Source organism: Fukomys damarensis, unplaced genomic scaffold (genome assembly GCF_012274545.1).
Source record: "Fukomys damarensis isolate Sample0158 unplaced genomic scaffold, DMR_v1.0_HiC HiC_scaffold_14, whole genome shotgun sequence".
Taxonomy (NCBI): Eukaryota; Metazoa; Chordata; class Mammalia; order Rodentia; family Bathyergidae; genus Fukomys; species Fukomys damarensis.
The window spans coordinates 10,204,115-10,220,947 of record NW_022900926.1 but is presented as its reverse complement, the minus strand read 5'-3'; the positions used below and the strand labels follow the sequence as shown (position 1 = coordinate 10,220,947).

General features: G+C 44.0%; 1 protein-coding gene across 1 annotated transcript in view; it reads left to right on the top strand.

The window, feature by feature from the left end:
• The window catches only part of Arhgap18 (Rho GTPase activating protein 18), a 112,805-nt gene that overhangs the window by 76,579 nt on the left and 19,393 nt on the right, over positions 1-16,833 (top strand). Inside the window, exons 6-10 of the mRNA XM_010639158.3 lie at positions 1,631-1,796; positions 4,299-4,390; positions 9,676-9,753; positions 12,808-12,967; positions 14,580-14,662. Coding sequence (XP_010637460.1) covers positions 1,631-1,796; positions 4,299-4,390; positions 9,676-9,753; positions 12,808-12,967; positions 14,580-14,662 — 579 coding nt within the window. The remainder of the gene's footprint in view (positions 1-1,630; positions 1,797-4,298; positions 4,391-9,675; positions 9,754-12,807; positions 12,968-14,579; positions 14,663-16,833) is intronic.

The following is a 16,833-nucleotide window of genomic DNA, read 5'->3' as shown; positions in this document are numbered from 1 at the left end:
TAGCAAAAAAAAAAAAAAAAAAAAAAATATATATATATATATATACTAAAACAAAAATTAAAAAATGTTTGCAGTGAATGTTTAATTTATTTTCAAAAATTTATGAGAGTAAAATATGTATTGCCTTTCAAAAAATACTCCCTTTTGCTTTGAATACACATCCCGTCATCCTTGGCACTTTCTGAAAGAGCTCTTTCTTTTGATAGTCAAATTATTTTTAATTTTCCTAATGCATGCTTGCCGTACATGAGGACACTTATCACTGGGTGTCGGGGCGTGTACATAACGCAATTCATTTTCTGTTTTTATTGGGGTTTTTGTTTTTCACCTCCTACACTTCCTATTCCCCTCTGTTCCGAGAGACCCTTTTGAAATGCATAGGAAGGAGTGAAGGAAGGGAATGGGGGAAATAAAAGAATTGAAGGGGAAAAATGATAAAATCAGAGATTTTGCAGATGGGAAGGGGAACAAGGTTTGGGAGAAACTTAAAAAGAAGCTATTTAAAGAACTTATTATTGTTGACATATGTACCCTTGTGGAAAGAAGACTCGCCATATTTTCTGAAGTTCAAAGTGGAGAAGTTCAGCGTGGCTTTAATCTTATGTCTCTGTGTCTGGTGGTCTCCTGCAGTGAATCTGGAAGGCCTTAGTCGTATTGTAATCAGTTCTTTCTGAATGAGTCAGTTTGACCTCCTGGATGTCTTGGCAAGAATCCCAACAAGGCCTGTGCGCCACACTCTGGAGACCTGGTGCTTAGGACCCCGTGCACTAACGTTTAGACAATGAAGCGTTAATGATTCAGTGCAAGAATCAGCAAAGCGAAGGGAATAAAAGTCAGCTGAATGTCAGCAATTACCTGAGGAAGTCACGGGTGAACCCAATCATACGATCTCGATGACAAGATGTTTTATCAAACTACCAGAGAATGATCACTCTTTAGTCCGCATGCGCAGTGGGGCTCTCATTTGTATTAAATGGGCTATACAGACTCATGTCTTTGCTTGTGTTCTTATGTTTAATGCGTTTAATGTTTAAAAAGTGGAAGAGGTGGAGTAGGTGGTATTTGAGAAAGCTGCAAAACAGCAAACGTAGTATTTGCCGAATCCCACAGGGATGGGAGGAGCTGGCTGATTTGAGCTCTAAAGTCCATGCCAACTACAACCTCGGCTCTCTGCGGTCCTTCGGTACCAGTCTTGTTTTTCCCCAAATACAAGGTACATAACGTATGGAAAGGTTAACCGGAGTGCTCTAAGCACGCACTCGTGACTGTGATTCCTTCCCCTCGTGCCCATGAGTCTTCACCATGTCCTGCTGTTCTCTTCCTTCTCGTGGTGCCTGCCTGACTTTGAATTTTCGGTTCTTGACGGTCCCCTAACTGGAAGTCATTTTCTCCTTTTTCTCCACTGTCTCTCTTGTCCTCTGAACCTCTGCTACGAGCCCTCCACTGGGTGTCAGACTTCAGTTGCGGACTCTTGCACTCCCACCGTGGAGTCTGCGTGGAGAAACTCCGCCATGGCTCCGGGGCTTGTCTGAGAGCATCTTCTCTGTAACGTCACCGTTTTCTTTTCTTGCACAGCAGAAGTGGTGAGAGACTGTCATCTTTTTACTGCACTAAATAGCATTTATTTTAGAGTTTCAGATTGCCAAAGGATAAAACAGGCACCACGAAAGTGGGTGACCTCGCCCCTCAGGACATGAAGAAAGTTTGCCGTTTAGCCTTGGTCGAACTCACCGCGCTCTATGATGTCCTGGGTGTTGAACTGAAACAACAAAAAGCTGGGAAAATCAAAACAAGAGGTAACTGTGAAAGGAAAAATAGACTGATTCCTACTGGGGCAAAAAATGGACTTGGCTTTTCAGTGGTATTCCTGGTGGGGGGACAGTGTGGGCAGCGGGAATACCTACAAAACAAATGAAGACTTTCCTACATCTAAAGTTCAGATTCTAAAACACTGCCTACAAAAATGTGTAATTGAGTAAAACTATGCTGTGTCCTAGGCCACAGAATAGAGACGTGATCAAATAATTTAATTCTCACAGACGGAAATTGGGAATCCAAGATTCCTAACTCCTGGGTTCTGTCCCGTGAAAACTGTATATTTAATATCCATTTGGTGCACAGACTGATTTATTTCCCAATTAGATCTGGAAGAATGACTTTAATGTGGTTGATCCTAAATGATTACTTTTACTTATTCATTAGAGGGAAACAGGTGAGGCAGTTACGGCTGTCCCTTTGTTTGCTTATAATCGACTTGTAATTATTATGTAAAAACATTCTTTACCCTATTAAGAAAATGCCACTGTGGCCCACGTTGTCATTCAGGTGTGGTGTGCTCCCACATATGTATAGTTTTTCTTGTGTAAGCAGCTTGCTTTCCCCATGACTTAAACAGTGGCTTGTTTATAATATGATACAGTGGAATCCTCCGCAGCTTCTGTTTCTCGAAGGTTTTGTTGGTCTGGATGATTCTCTGATAATTCTCTGCTGACAAAGCTTTACTGGTGGGAAATCTCTGTCTTCCTGTTTAACAGTAAGGTGTCTCCAGAAGAGACACCAGGAAGGTGGATTATTGAGTTGCCGTGGTAACACTTGCCAAGCCAAGCGCTCACCTGGTTCAAGTTTCGGAGGGAGATCGCTTCTGTGTGGGACAGAAGCTCAGGTCTCCTGTCACGATGAGGGCTTCAGGTGGAGCTCAATTCTGGGAGGATGTTAGCTCGAAGCCGGAGCTGATGAATTTCTGAGTGAAATGGTTTTTCGGGTTTTCTCTGTCCATCGTGGAGAAAAAAAGATTCCAGATGCTTCTTTGGAGCCAGACGCAGGGGTAGTGAACATCTGTGTCCTAGTACTTGGGAGGCTGGAGGGTTGGAGCCCTACCTGGGAAGTTGTACAAGATCAATTCTCACAATCAAGAAGGGCAGGAGAGGTACTTCAGTGTGAAGGCCCTGGGTTCAATCCCCAGTACTTCAGGCAAAAAGAAAAAAAAAAGGAAAAGGAAAGCAAAAGATACTTTTTAGAAATTCATTACACAACCTCAGGGCCTTCTCCAGCTACGAAATAGAAATGCAAAATTTCAATAGCTGTGACCCAATGGTCAAGATCTTTAAAGTGATTTAAGAAGTTTTATTTTTCTTTACCATTTATTTTTTCTTTTCAGTACTGGGTATTGAATCCAGGGAGTACAGAGTTGCATCCTTTGCCCATTTTTCATTATTGATTAATTGGCTGAGTTAATTTATGACTGATTGATTGATGATTGATTGCTAAGTTGCCCATACTCGAATAAGGTTTGCGACCCTGCTGCCACAGCCTCCAGACAAGCGGGTTAAAGCCTATGCCACTACACTGGGCTCTTATTTTTGTTTTCAGTTATGATCTGCAGTTTCTTCAAAGTGGAAAATACTAAGTTGTTCTTATTAAAACTATCACTGTCGTAGTGGTAATCTCTCTCGCTCTCATCCAAGATGTTTATGTCATTTAGTAGATAGTTGGCATTCTTGAGATCACACGTTGCTTCCCGCACTGCAGGTGATTTCCTGGGTGACTGGGATTATTCTGAGCTGCACTTTGGTGTCTGATGTGTGTTCACTGTGCTTGGGACGATTCCTGTTTCCCCTGATGGTGCACGTGGCAGGGACAGGCTGCCGCTGCTGTGTGACCCCCACTCACACTGGGGTGCAGTAGACCATCTCGGGGGGAGTGCTGCCTTTCACCACACTCAGGTCCTATGGTATTAATTTACCACCTCCCATCTCTTCTGGAACTACATCCAAATACATAAAGCCAGGAATTTAAGAATACCAAGTACCTCATAGACACTTTCTCACAAGAAACAGCTGGAGAACAGGGTCCAATGTTGGCCTACTCCTCAGAAAGCAAGAAATACAATTTATGTTCAGCTTTATTACGGATGTTAAATGCCAGTTTCATATGGGAGACCTGAGTGGTTTTTTATTTTAAACCAGAATTTGGGATTTGACTGCACTTAGCATATTGTTTGATTGTCACATAGATCTTCACAACAGCCTGTTTTTCTGAGGTAGCAGTTTTTCCTTTTGTAACTATTTCCGTGATACTTTTAATCATTTGTTGAGTCGTCCTTCTCTGGCAGACTGCTCTACAAGCAGGGTCAGGATGTTACCATTGGCTGTGTGTGCCCGATGGCTCGCTGGATGCTGTCATTTTCCTGGTCGGTGCTCAGTGATCCCTTGTCTAATTGAATGAGAGTGTCAGAGATCTCACACGTTTCCGTCCTTTATTAATAATAGAAGTAAAGCGAATTTGTTTTCTCATTGCAGATTCTGGGCTTTTTGGCGTCCCGTTGACCATATTGTTAGAACAAGATCAGAGGAAAGTGCCAGGAACTCGAATCCCTTTGATTTTTCAAAAAGTAAGTTGGCCTGAACTGGTCAGTGGGAGGAGAATATGCTTAAATGAATAGTGGTGGTGGTTTGTTTTGCACTCATGCTGTTAGAATATAGTTTTCCAATTGATATGCTGTTTTATTTAACACTTTGATTTTTCTATTCAGGGAGCAAATTTCTTTCAAGGGCTCATAATTTTTATTTCATGGTGATGCTTTCTGCATTATTACTGTAACTGTGATTACCTGGCCTCATTTTCCTGTCTTATATTAGCTGCCTTTGTATAATTGAGATTTCAATTCTATAACACATAGGAAAGGGAGCTGCTTATAAATTTCTAGGGAATTGAGCCCTCATGAATATTTCATGCCTGCATGTATTTCCCAAGCTTTGCTATTTACAGTGAGGATGTCCAATTTAATTTACCATTGCCTGTGTCCAACGGAGGCAAAGAAACCATAAAGCAGAATTAGAAAATGATTGCTAAACTATCAAGTTGCTTGTGTAGTCAACACTCAATTATTCATAAAGAGATTATCTGTAGCAGTAAAAAACTTCAACCCAACCTCCGAGCAGTCATTGTTCAGAAACACAGATTGCATTTGATAAAAGCGAGGCAGTGAAGAGAAGATGGGCCATTCAGTTGCGACCACCCCGGCCAGAGAGTCTTTGCAACACCCCGGGGAGGTCAGGGCTGCTGAGGTTTCTGGAGATGGGAGAAATTGGTTCAAAGTTGATCAGCTCAGCCAACCTGCCCGATCCTAAGGCACAGTCTCCTCAGCACTTATTTCTCCTTTATTCCAAATCAGTGGCTTCCCTGTCCCAGCCATCGGTGCCTCTACTACCCTCTCACGTTCATCCCAAGGTTGCTGCTGGTGAACTTGGTTCTGCAGGGATCATCCTGCCCATCGGCCACTGCCTGTAGAACCAGCACCTGAATGAGCAGTTGTCAGCAGCGCCCGTGACGGAGAGAGGCAACAAGGGAGGCTACAGATTCAAATTCGAGTGTCAGTAGAGGGGAATTATTAGACACAGGTGGCTTTGCAAAGCAGGGAGGGCAGCAGTGTCCGCCCCATGGGAACCAGCCAAGGTTCTTCAGAAAAACAGAACTAGTGGGATAAATGAATACAGAAAGATGGAGAGATTTTATCGTAAAGAATTTGATCAAGTCTGACAAAGTGAAGACCTGGGCAAGAGTGGATGCTGCAGGCTTGAAGCAGAACAGCTGCTTTTGGGGAAGCCTTGGTCTTTGCTTTTGGGCCTTTGACTGATTGGACAAGGCCCACCAAAAACATTACAGAGGAAAATGAATCGGTTTACTCAAACTCTGCTGATTTAAACTCTAATTACATCTAAAAGAAAATTTGGTTATTGGTGTTAGAGCTGGACCCAGTAGCTGTGCCAAGTCAACACACGAAGTTAACAACCTACCAGGGAAGGTTGGCAAACTTGGGTCTTCATAAGGTTCCAGAGCCCGCTATGGATTTCATCTTAAGAAGAATCCTCTTTGTCTTTTCTCTTGAAATCTTTAACGATTTTGCTGTATTGTATCTTTGTTCTCTTCAACTTTTTGGAGACTCTGATTTGCGCAGAGCCCTGCACTTTTGGTTCAGATACAAAAAAAAAAGGGGTAAATAGAGTGTTCTTGTAGGGAATACCCCTCTGCCTGAATCCTCTGAACTAGGATTAGTAAATCACAGCATTTGGCCATGCGAATTGTTTTGATTTATCAGCTGACAATTTTGTAGAAAGGAAGAATGAGAAACCAGTGATTAATGAAAAGATTGATCTACAGACTTCTCTGGGTTTATACTTTAATTTTGAAGAGAAACTGTACACAAAGGAAAGGGTAGTAATAAAGCTTATTTGTTATTACTGAGTTGTATCTGTTTCTCTTTTTTTCCTCTGTAATGTTTTGTACAGACGCACATTTTTACAGCATATTGTCAGGAAGCTGTTGGATAAGTAAAACTGTTCATTTTAATCTATGGAGAAAGATAGCTTAATAGTAGAATCAGCAGTGCCAGCATTCTCACTGTCAAATGAGTTAGGCGTATCAACTCTACTTTGATATTTTGTGTCAAAAAAATCTGACTTTATTTTCATTTCATTTTTAAGTGTTTGGGTTTTTTTTTTGTTGTTATTTGTTTTTTTTTTTTGTACTAGGGATCGAACTCAAGACCTTGCTTTTGCAAGGAAGGTGGCGGAACCACTGAGCTAAATCCCCAGCCCTTGAGTTTAGTAATTTTGAGAAAGGTTACAAATTACTGTTAAAGTACAGACCATATAAGATGAATTACTGAAAATGATACAATTTTATAAAAAAGTAGTCATTTTTTATCTTCTAAATTTTGCAAGTTAAAAGAAAGCTATATAGAGTATTATTATATTTTAATAGTATAATATAACGTAGTAGTTAAATATGCTAATTTAATTGTCCTGGGTTGTACGAAGATTGGAGTATGCCAAGCAATCGTGCTACCCTGGCCTATGTCCTGAACCTTTTTATTTTGAGACACGGTCTCGTTAAGTGGCCTGCTCTGGTTTTGAACTTGAAGTGCTCCTGCCTCAGCCTCTGGAGTAGCTGTGGTTACAGAGGTGTGCCACCATGCATTTCAAAATGTTACCTTGAAAGTGAGAAATAGGGAAACCTGTATGGTTTTTTCAGACAGTACATAGCCATAACTCTATTAGATGTTGGTATTCAGCTTTAGAGAATAACAAAAAGGACTCATATATAAAAACTGTTATTCAGTTATTAGAGATGAGAAATTTTTGTGTATTTGATAAAAGCAATAGTCATATACTACTAAAAAGTTTACCTCTGTGGGTAGCATCTAATTTCATGTTTTGTTACAAGACTATCAAACATTTAAACATTTTATAAGGTAAAATAAAAATTAGTTATGTTTATAAATTTTTAATACTCATAGAAATTGAATGCTTATAAATTTGGTTTTAAATGCTTTACCAAATAATGCCCCTTTAATTAAAATAATTCATATCATTTTTGCTTTGGGATTCTATCCAGTGCAATTGAAAAAATGCAGTCTTGAAAAACATTCCAGTTGAATTAAAAAAAAAACAAAAACACTTGCTGTCTTACTGGTCAAAGATGCTTCATCTGATTATTAACTGCCACTGTAGTTTGGACATTACTGAGTTTTAAACCTGGGGCCTTCACCCTGAGCTCTGTCCCCAGTGCTCTCTAATTTTATTATGACACAGGGGCTCAGTTGGTTGCCCAGGATGGGCCCAGAGGTTCAGCCCTCCTGTCTCAGCCTTCCTGAATGCTGGGATATTAGGTATTGTGCCACTAAGATCTGGCCCTTAGGAGAGTTTTGAGGGTATTCTGTTTGATGCTCACCTGAGGGCCTCACTGTGACTGTGGCTTTAGCCATCACCTACTGCAAGGTCATTAAAGAAAAAGTGATGCCTTTCAGGGTGTGCAAGCTGCCCTGCACCTGAGTTCAGAGCATCCCTCAAGGGGCAAAGCCTTTCTTTCTGATGCCCTGCTCCACTAACACTTTCATATGCAAGGAAAAATAGGGCTCCGTGGTTTATAGAGCCTTTGTCAATGAGTGCAGAAGTCCCTGGAAGAAAAAAAAATGATTTGCATTACTTTGCTCTCTGGGTGGTTTTCTGCCTTAGGGTGTGCAGAGACTGTTATAAAAGAGGGCAGAGAAAGGGGAGTACAGTCTGTCCTCATGGGGCCCGTTGGAGGAAAAAGACCCTGTGGTGTGTGAATGCCCTGTGTTCACACCGAGGACCTGGGAAGTGATTTCCTGCTCCTCTGTCCTTGGGTGCAGCCCCGATACTGCAAGTTCCAGTCTTCCAAATAAAGATTGCTCTACCAAGGAAAGGGCTGAAGTTCATCTCTTTGATAGCCTCCAGCATTTTGGCAATAATCCCTCATTTGCCTTATCTCTGTGACTTTCTGGCTTATATATTTAAAGGAAACCTTATTGTCATGAGGTTCTGGAGATAAAGCATCAGGTATGTTTCAGAAGGAGCCCTTTTCAAGAACATTTTTCTTTAAGTTTACCAGCCAAAGTTTTAAAATGAGTATTAAGCCATGTGTTAGTGGTGCATGCCTGTAATCCCAGTACTCGGGGAGGCTGAGGCAGGAGGGTAATAAGTGTGAGCCCAGTCTGGGCAGTTTAGTGAAAACTTATCTCAAAGTGGAAAGGGCTGGGGTTCTATCTCAGGGTTCATTTCCCCAGTATTACCCCCCCGCCAAAAGAATATTAACAGTTTCTTTACTTTCTTTTTTTTTTTTTAGTTTTTTGAGACAGGGTCTCACTGTGTAGTTGAGACTGACCTGGAACACACTCTGTAGCCCAGGCTGGTCTCGAACTCACAGTGATCCTCCTGTCTCAGCCTCCCAAGTGCTGGGATTACTGGCATGCACCACCACGCCTGGCTAGGTTTCTTTTCTTGATATCACAATTCTTTCCTGGAACAACCACCCAGAAACAAGATGTAAATGTACAAATACTGCAATTCTATGAGATTTATTTGATAGGAGAAAAGGAAGTATTTAGTTGCTTTTAAGCATTTCTCCATTCTCTGTTTGGAAGACCACATCTGCTCACTTATAAAGTACAACAAGCTTCTCTAAGTCATAAGTAAAGTTTTGGGGCTTATTGTTTTGAAGAAAGCATTCAGAGCTTCATAAAATCTAGTTTCGATGTCATTATGATCAGCGTTCATTTATTCCTGTATGAAACATGTTAAACTGTACCTGTTACAAAAAGCAAAATCAAAACATTTTTCCATGACCCACAGCTGATTTCTCGAATCGAAGAGGGAGGTTTGGAAACAGAAGGCCTCTTACGGATACCCGGAGAAACACCCTCTAGCCCAGGCTGGTCTCGAACTCACAGTGATCCTCCTGTCTCAGCCTCCCAAGTGCTGGGATTACTGGCATGCACCACCACGCCTGGCTAGGTTTCTTTTCTTGATATCACAATTCTTTCCTGGAACAACCACCCAGAAACAAGATGTAAATGTACAAATACTGCAATTCTATGAGATTTATTTGATAGGAGAAAAGGAAGTATTTAGTTGCTTTTAAGCATTTCTCCATTCTCTGTTTGGAAGACCACATCTGCTCACTTATAAAGTACAACAAGCTTCTCTAAGTCATAAGTAAAGTTTTGGGGCTTATTGTTTTGAAGAAAGCATTCAGAGCTTCATAAAATCTAGTTTCGATGTCATTATGATCAGCGTTCATTTATTCCTGTATGAAACATGTTAAACTGTACCTGTTACAAAAAGCAAAATCAAAACATTTTTCCATGACCCACAGCTGATTTCTCGAATCGAAGAGGGAGGTTTGGAAACAGAAGGCCTCTTACGGATACCCGGAGCTGCCACTAGAATTAAGGTAACGTGGCCTCCTGCTCTGCTGCTGTACAGTTTGATTGCTGCATTACAGTGTTGCACTTTAAAACAACTCATCTCCACCCCTTTTTCCTGTGGGTATCACAGTGGGTGAAATAAAACAATGAAACCTCCTAACACCCAGTGGGCCTTTAGCTTTTCTACAGTCCTTTCTATTTTTCTATCAGCTTTTAGTTTTCAAGGTCACCTATGATAAGGCTAGGATAAAGAGGACACCACGTCTACACATGTCTGTAGGGATCTGGGAATAGCTCAAAGTCAGGATGCAGAACTGGCTTTTGAGTTTTTGTTTTAAAGAAGACAGGAACCCACGAGTCCAGCAGCAGAGCTGATTGCACACTGAAACACGGGCTCCCTTTCCTTATTAGCCTTGGTGAGCTGGCAAGAGAGACTGGCATGGCCACTTCCAGCGTGGCACAGCCCCCTGGAACCAGGGGAGTCTAACTGTAAATGGAGGGGCTTCCTAGACTTTCCAGTTTGACCCTCATTTCCTCTTCCTCGCTCGCCCTGTTTTCCTGTGTGTGTGGCATTTCCCTTGCAGCATCCCAGGATACCATGCACCTATCAGTGTGGCCCAGCTCCTGCTCTGGGAAAGAAAGCTTCTGGTGAATGTACAGAAAAGATGGAATGAAGTTGGGCATGGTGCTGCATACCTGTAGTCCCAGCACTCTGGGAGGCCGAGGCAGGAGGATGACAAGTCGAAGCCCAGCCTCGGCAGTTTAGTGACTTAGCGAGACTCTGTATCAAATGGGAATACAGATCTGAAATGCGAAGGGCACCAAGAGATCGAGAAGGGTAGGAAGGAGGGAAAGGGAAGGGGATGAAGAAAGAATTGAGATGAGTCGTGTACAGGCACCAGCTTCCCACAGTGAATGCGATCATTAAGTACTGCAAACATGGACCAACGAAAATGAATATTTGAAAGAAAAACATTTAGAAGAAAGGGCTAGGGATGTAGCTCAGTGTAAAGGCCCTGGGTTCAGGCCTCAGTCACACGCATGCACACCCACAAGTGGAAGGAACCTACAGGTGGTGCGTACCACACGTGCCTCCCCAGGAGGATTTGCCTTTCACAAGGGCGTTCCTTCTCGGACGTGGGGCTCTGTGCAACGAATCTATACAGCAGAAATGTTAACAGTCATCCACTGTCCCTTATCTTCCAAGTTCAGCTTTAGTTCTGTGCTGAGATAGCACGAGAAACTGCCCACGTCCAAGATGTTATCTTCCTGGATCTGAAAACCCACCGGAAGATTGGGGGGCGAGATCTTGGTTCGTCCCTTTAGGCCTGTTCTGTGTGAAAGCTGCGGGGCCGATCAGCACACAGTGTTCTCAGTGGGCGCAGTCTGGCCTGGCCTGGGACTGCCAGGGTTGGAATGACTGTGTGCTCCGCACGGCTGGCATCACCTGCTCCTTTTGATAAATCTCCTTCCTTCAGAGCAGTGGTTGCTGTCTAGTCGGCTCTTACTCACGGTGATCTCCTTTTTAGAGGATTCCAGGGACCTGATATTCCTTACTCTCCCATTTCAGCCCGTGCCCCTAGGTTTTGTGTCCCGGGTAGACATTCCCAACGCTGCTTTCGGGTCTTTGTCAGTTTGACAGTTTGCGGTCGTCTCACTCTTTCCCCAACACCCACAGCGGGCTCATCAGTGCACCCTGGGCAGGGCGTGTGCTTCTGAGATGGCTTTTGTGAGAGGTGTGTTCCCTTACACGGACTTCCCGGAGAACGGGTCACGCGGGTTCCTGAACTCGCAGCGCTGTGACTCCTGCTCAGGGCTGGGCCCTGATGCTCAGCGCAGGGGCCCACAGTGTGCTCACGGCGGTGCAGAACAGGGGGTGCACAGTGTATTCCTTTGGTGACAGAGGCGGCCAGCGTTCACCCTTGCACCCAGCCCGGCTTCATACAGCAAACTGTGTAGCAGGTGGCCCGTGAGAAATGCTTTGAAAGATAAACCCAATTTCGGTTTTCTCTTTTCCTCTTGCCTCCACCAAAGGTTCTTGTGTTGTCCACTCTCTCCTCCCCTCACTCTGCGCCTTTCTTTGTTATCCCCCCATCCTCCTTTTCTCCTCCTCCGCTTTGCCTGGTTTTTTCTCCCTTCGCCTCTTTTTTCTCCCTCCTTTTCTCCTTCCCTCTCTTTACCCCACCACCCACTTCTAGGTTTATCCTCCCACCTTTCATCAATTATAAAAGTAATTAGGGTGGAGGAGAGACGGTGGGTTAGGAAGAACACATGTGATCAATTCACATGGAAAGGAAAGGAAAGGTTGGGACTGTAGCTCAGTGGGAGAGCCCTTGCTGGGGTGTGGGGTCCCTGGGTTCCCAGCCCAGTATGGAGCGGGTGGAGAGGATGGTTTCAAATAACAGAAGGAACAAAACCTGGAGGGATGGTCAACAAGATGGCTTCTACGCCCCAGTAATAAGCATGGAGGGGGAAAAACCCAAAACCCAAAAACCAAAAAACGCAATTGACTTACTAGTACTCTTGGCTGGCACATTTTGTGGCGTCTTTGAGGAACATGAAGTAGGTATTTGCAATTCCACGTGGGCCCAGACTGTTCTTCTGCAGTGGTGGTACAGTGGCGGTGCATTGCGCACAGAGATGTTGACGAGTTCACTGCGGCACCCGATGCCCCTCTTCTCAGAGCTGACTAATCAGAGGTAATCTGCTTCGGGCCCGAGACTGATGATGCATTTTGTTATGTTGTACGCTTCTGCATAATTGAAAGCAGTCTTTTTTTTAATAGACTGAAGAATTGCAGGATCTAGGAGTAGCCCTGAAATGGACAGACTTAACCTATCTGTCTCATGTTTACTACCCAAAGTTTCTTGAGTAAATACGAAAATATTAGGTTTTCCTCCCCGGAGAAGTATGGCCATCATATTTTTCTGTGTAACACAGTAATGACTTGGATATTTCTGTGGGTTTTTTCAGTGTAGAATTCTTGTAAAGTGGAAAATGTATCACACACTCAGCAGGGGAACAAACCGGCTTACTGATAGGTTTTTGGTTTTGTTTTATTTTGTCCTTGTGCCTTTCAGAATCTTTGCCAAGAACTAGAAGCAAAGTTTTATGATGGGACTTTTAATTGGGACAACGTCAAGCAGCATGACGCAGCCAGCCTGCTGAAGCTCTTCGTGCGCGAGCTTCCCCAGCCGCTGCTGGGTGCAGAGCACCTCAGGGCCTTCCAGGACGTCCAGAGTAAGTGCGCGCTCTGCAGCGCATTCATTGTCTGCATAGCACCTGGCAACCCAAGGCACATGATCGGATGCACGTGGATGGACCCCTCGGCTGCCACACGGCGTCTCCTGTTCTTTCAGGGACACACATCTGAGTAAATAGCAGTGTTCTCTGTGGGGACAGATTAATGACACAGCATTGAGGCGATACATTTTCGAGTTAAGACCTGGAAACTTCACATCTCTCTCAGAATAGAATGACTCACAGAAGATCTCTGGTACATTTTCTTGCCAAACATTAAGAGCAATGCTTGTGCTCGCTTCAGCAGCACATAGACGAAAGGCAATGCTTACTGAGGGAGCTGAGGATTAACCGTTATCGTGAAAAGCACTAGAAGTTGTGGAAGCGGCCGGGAGCCTTTCCTGAAAAATCTGATTCTGGAATTGTTAGGAAGCCTGGGACAGCACGTTTTGCTGTCTCCTTAGTGGAGGGACACATGATGCATGTGTTGGTGTTTTGTGGTCTTAGGAAGGCGTCAAATTTATGACTGGAGTTGTCTTCATTCCTTTTCCAGGGGACATACAGACCTTAGAAGGCTTATGTCCTGGCATATAACCTTCCTTAGGAGGTTTATTCATTTTATTTCATCATTTTGTTCAAATACCCACATGCTTGGCTTCTGAACTATGACATTTTTGAGAGGGAAAGAGGGGCACTCTTACTAGTTACATTTGCAGTCAGATCTATTGTTTCTTTCTTTTTTGGCACCAGCTATCAAACTTGGGTCCTCGTTCTTGTGAGGCAGGCAGTAGCACCACTGAGCTAAATCCCTGGCCCTCAGATCTGTTCTTAAGGGAAGCAACATTGAGATAAATCTGTGAGTCACACATCATTTCTTCAAGATTTCTAAGGGAGACATGAACTCTGCTGTTAAATTTGTTTTTAACAGATATTTAACAGACAGAAATCTTCTGATTCAAATCTTATTTTCACGGTTTTGTTATTTTGCATACATTTCTGGGATATGGACCATAAAAATCTGTTTCTGAGAAAGTAATGTTGACATGATCCTAAACTGCCGAGTACTTCTTACATAGGGAAGAACTACTGAGAAGGGCAGCGTCAGTGGTGATGAGACGCATCACAGGCTGGGCTCTCTGACTCACTCCCCGGGTGGTGCTGAACACCTAGTCTGTCCCAGGCCCGGGTTTCCATGTTGCTCTTGGAATTAATGGACTCTTCCAAAATAGATATGCTCCACAATTACAAGAAAGAAACTTAACTGTTGAAGTGGCTCCCCGACTCTCTCTGGTGGAAGGTCCAATGTCGTGTGTCTTTTCACTGGGGGCAATTACCATGCGGAGGTTAAGCGATTCCCACAGCACTCTGTGGGTCTGCAGGCACAGCGGCCACCGTCCTCTGATCACAGCTGGAAGTCAGCATCCGAGGCAGGGAGAACCGAGCAGCTGCTGTCACCGCTCTCCACCAACACTCACCCAACGAGGGCGCTGATCGTACATTTTACCGCAGTGTTTATGCCAAATAACTTTCTCTGGGGAAAATGATTTAAAAAAGAAAGCACAGGCAAATGTTCCACCCAGAGAAGGGTTCAGATTTCTCTCTCTGTCTGCAGATCTTCCAACCAAGAAGCAGCAGCTGCAGGCCCTGAACCTCCTGGTTATCCTCCTGCCCGATGTGAACAGAGACACACTGAAGGTCAGCCGCGTTCATTTCTGTTCGTTTCGCTTCAGAACCAAGCAGGGTAACGGTTCCCCACTGTGCAAGGCAACTCGATGTTCGTATTGGAGATGTTACCAAATGCAAAAGGAAGAGACCCACCTTAAGGGCAGATAGTAAGGTGATCTTTGAGTGTTTATTGGTCGTTACTACGCTTTCCTTTTGAATTGTCACTGTAACATTTGTTCTGCCAAAGCAGGCTATTACAGCTCACTGGTTAATGGAAACACAGACACTTTTTTTTTTGCTTTCTACTTGTCTGGATCTTTCACATTTTATTTAACAAGCATGTGTCTAGGAGGGGAAATAAATGTTTAAAATAAAAACCCTAAGGTTCGTGAAATGTAACTCTCGGAAGTTGCTTGTCGCTCCAAGCGGCGGAGTGTGAAGTTGGTCACAGTGGCAGCTTCTCATGACTGGGAAGCTAGAGATCGACTGGCTCAAAGGAATTCTACTCATTTTTTTAAGGGCTTCAGTTTCTGATTTACATCTCTGAAATGATTTGTTCTAAGAGCCATACGACTTAATCCCGTTTATCATAAGTATTATCAGAAGCTGTTGCAGTCAGTGTGAATTGTCCCATAGTGATTTGTCTTAATGGCCCGCGTTGATGGAGTTGTTGTAAAAGGTTTAATTATCTAAAAGGGAAAATCATCTATAAAGGACTATTTACTTACGCTTTGATAGTACCTTAAACACTTTTACAGAATAGGTGGGGCCTTTGCCTCTTTACCCCATACATTTCTTTCTATTATAAAGTGAAATCTCAAGTGAGGACATTTCTTGGCGTGCTGTAAACCTCAGAGATGTCGCTGTCTCGTGCCGGTGGGATGAGCGTGGCCGCTTAGCTTTGCCGGATCAGGACCTCGCCAGGCTCGCTGGAGCGGAGTGGAGAACTGCCCGGTGCCTCCCGTCCCCCGCCTGGCAGGTGCGTCTTCGGACGGCACTGGGCGCCACACGTTCGGCCGAGTGCAGATGGTGTCCGGAGCACAGCCAGGACGGCAGCCAGCCGCGCACCCCCAGTCTCCCCGACCCGCAGAGGCAGCGAGCATCATTGTCCCTCACTCATACCAAGGGCCCGGTTTGTGCCGACAACCCTGGGAATGAGCAGTAGGAGGTGGGAAGTGAAAAGCACGCGGGTTCCTTAAAATATAGCCAAGTTCAAATAGGACCCCGAGCCTTGGGCAGAAACACTCTGCTGTGGTTGCTGTCTGTTGGGCCAGGTGGGTCTAGAACTCCTCTTGAGACTTGGTCTTCAAATTCTCAAGCACAGTCTTAGAGGACTTCTCTCAAGAATATAATTTTATAAATTTAGGGCAGCTTTCAATTCTTCACAATTTTACAATGAAGAAGGTAAATAGTTTTGGGGGGGATTAAAAACTAGGAGACACAAAGATGTGATTTTATTTATTTGCTAAGCTTTCGTGACTTAATTAGCCACCTTTCAAGAAGGTTTCAAAGAATTCTAATACTACAGGATGGTAACAGGAACCTATGAACTATAAATTGATAAGCTGTAAATTTAGGTCATTTTGTTTCTTTGAGACAAGGTGTGTCTGTGTAGCTTGGGCTGGCTTTGAACTCACTATGTAGCCCAGGTTGGCCTTGCAGGGATCCTCCTGCCTCAGCCTCCGAAATGCTAGGATTTCAGGTGTGTGCCATTGCTCTGCTTAAATTTAGCTTCATAAGGGAGAAGGGAAACTCTGTGGCAGTGTAATTCCAGAAAGGCCAGTGCAGGCCTCCTCACCTTCCCAGTGACACCTCTCCTTGGTCAGGGTCAGGTGGCCGATGTGGAGTATTTTAGTAGCAGCCCTGAGGGATGGGAGGCCACCAGCTGAACACCACATCCTGGGCTGAGTGAGAGCCACCGGTGCCTGTGAGTGAGCTGCTGGGCGGGCAGCACCTTTGACCTGGGGAACAGTGAATACTGACTTTAACATATCAAGAGGGGTCCATGTTAATAAAACGATCTACATTTATGTTTGGATGGTTTTAATTTTGTCTTTGCAAGCAGGAGACTACTGTGTCCATTTTACAAATTAAGAAATGGTGTAAAGGGGCCAGGGATTTAGCTCAGCAGTGCCACCGCCTGCCTTGCAAGCTCAAGGTCCCGAGTTCAATCCCCCATACCAAAAAAAAAAAAAAAAATG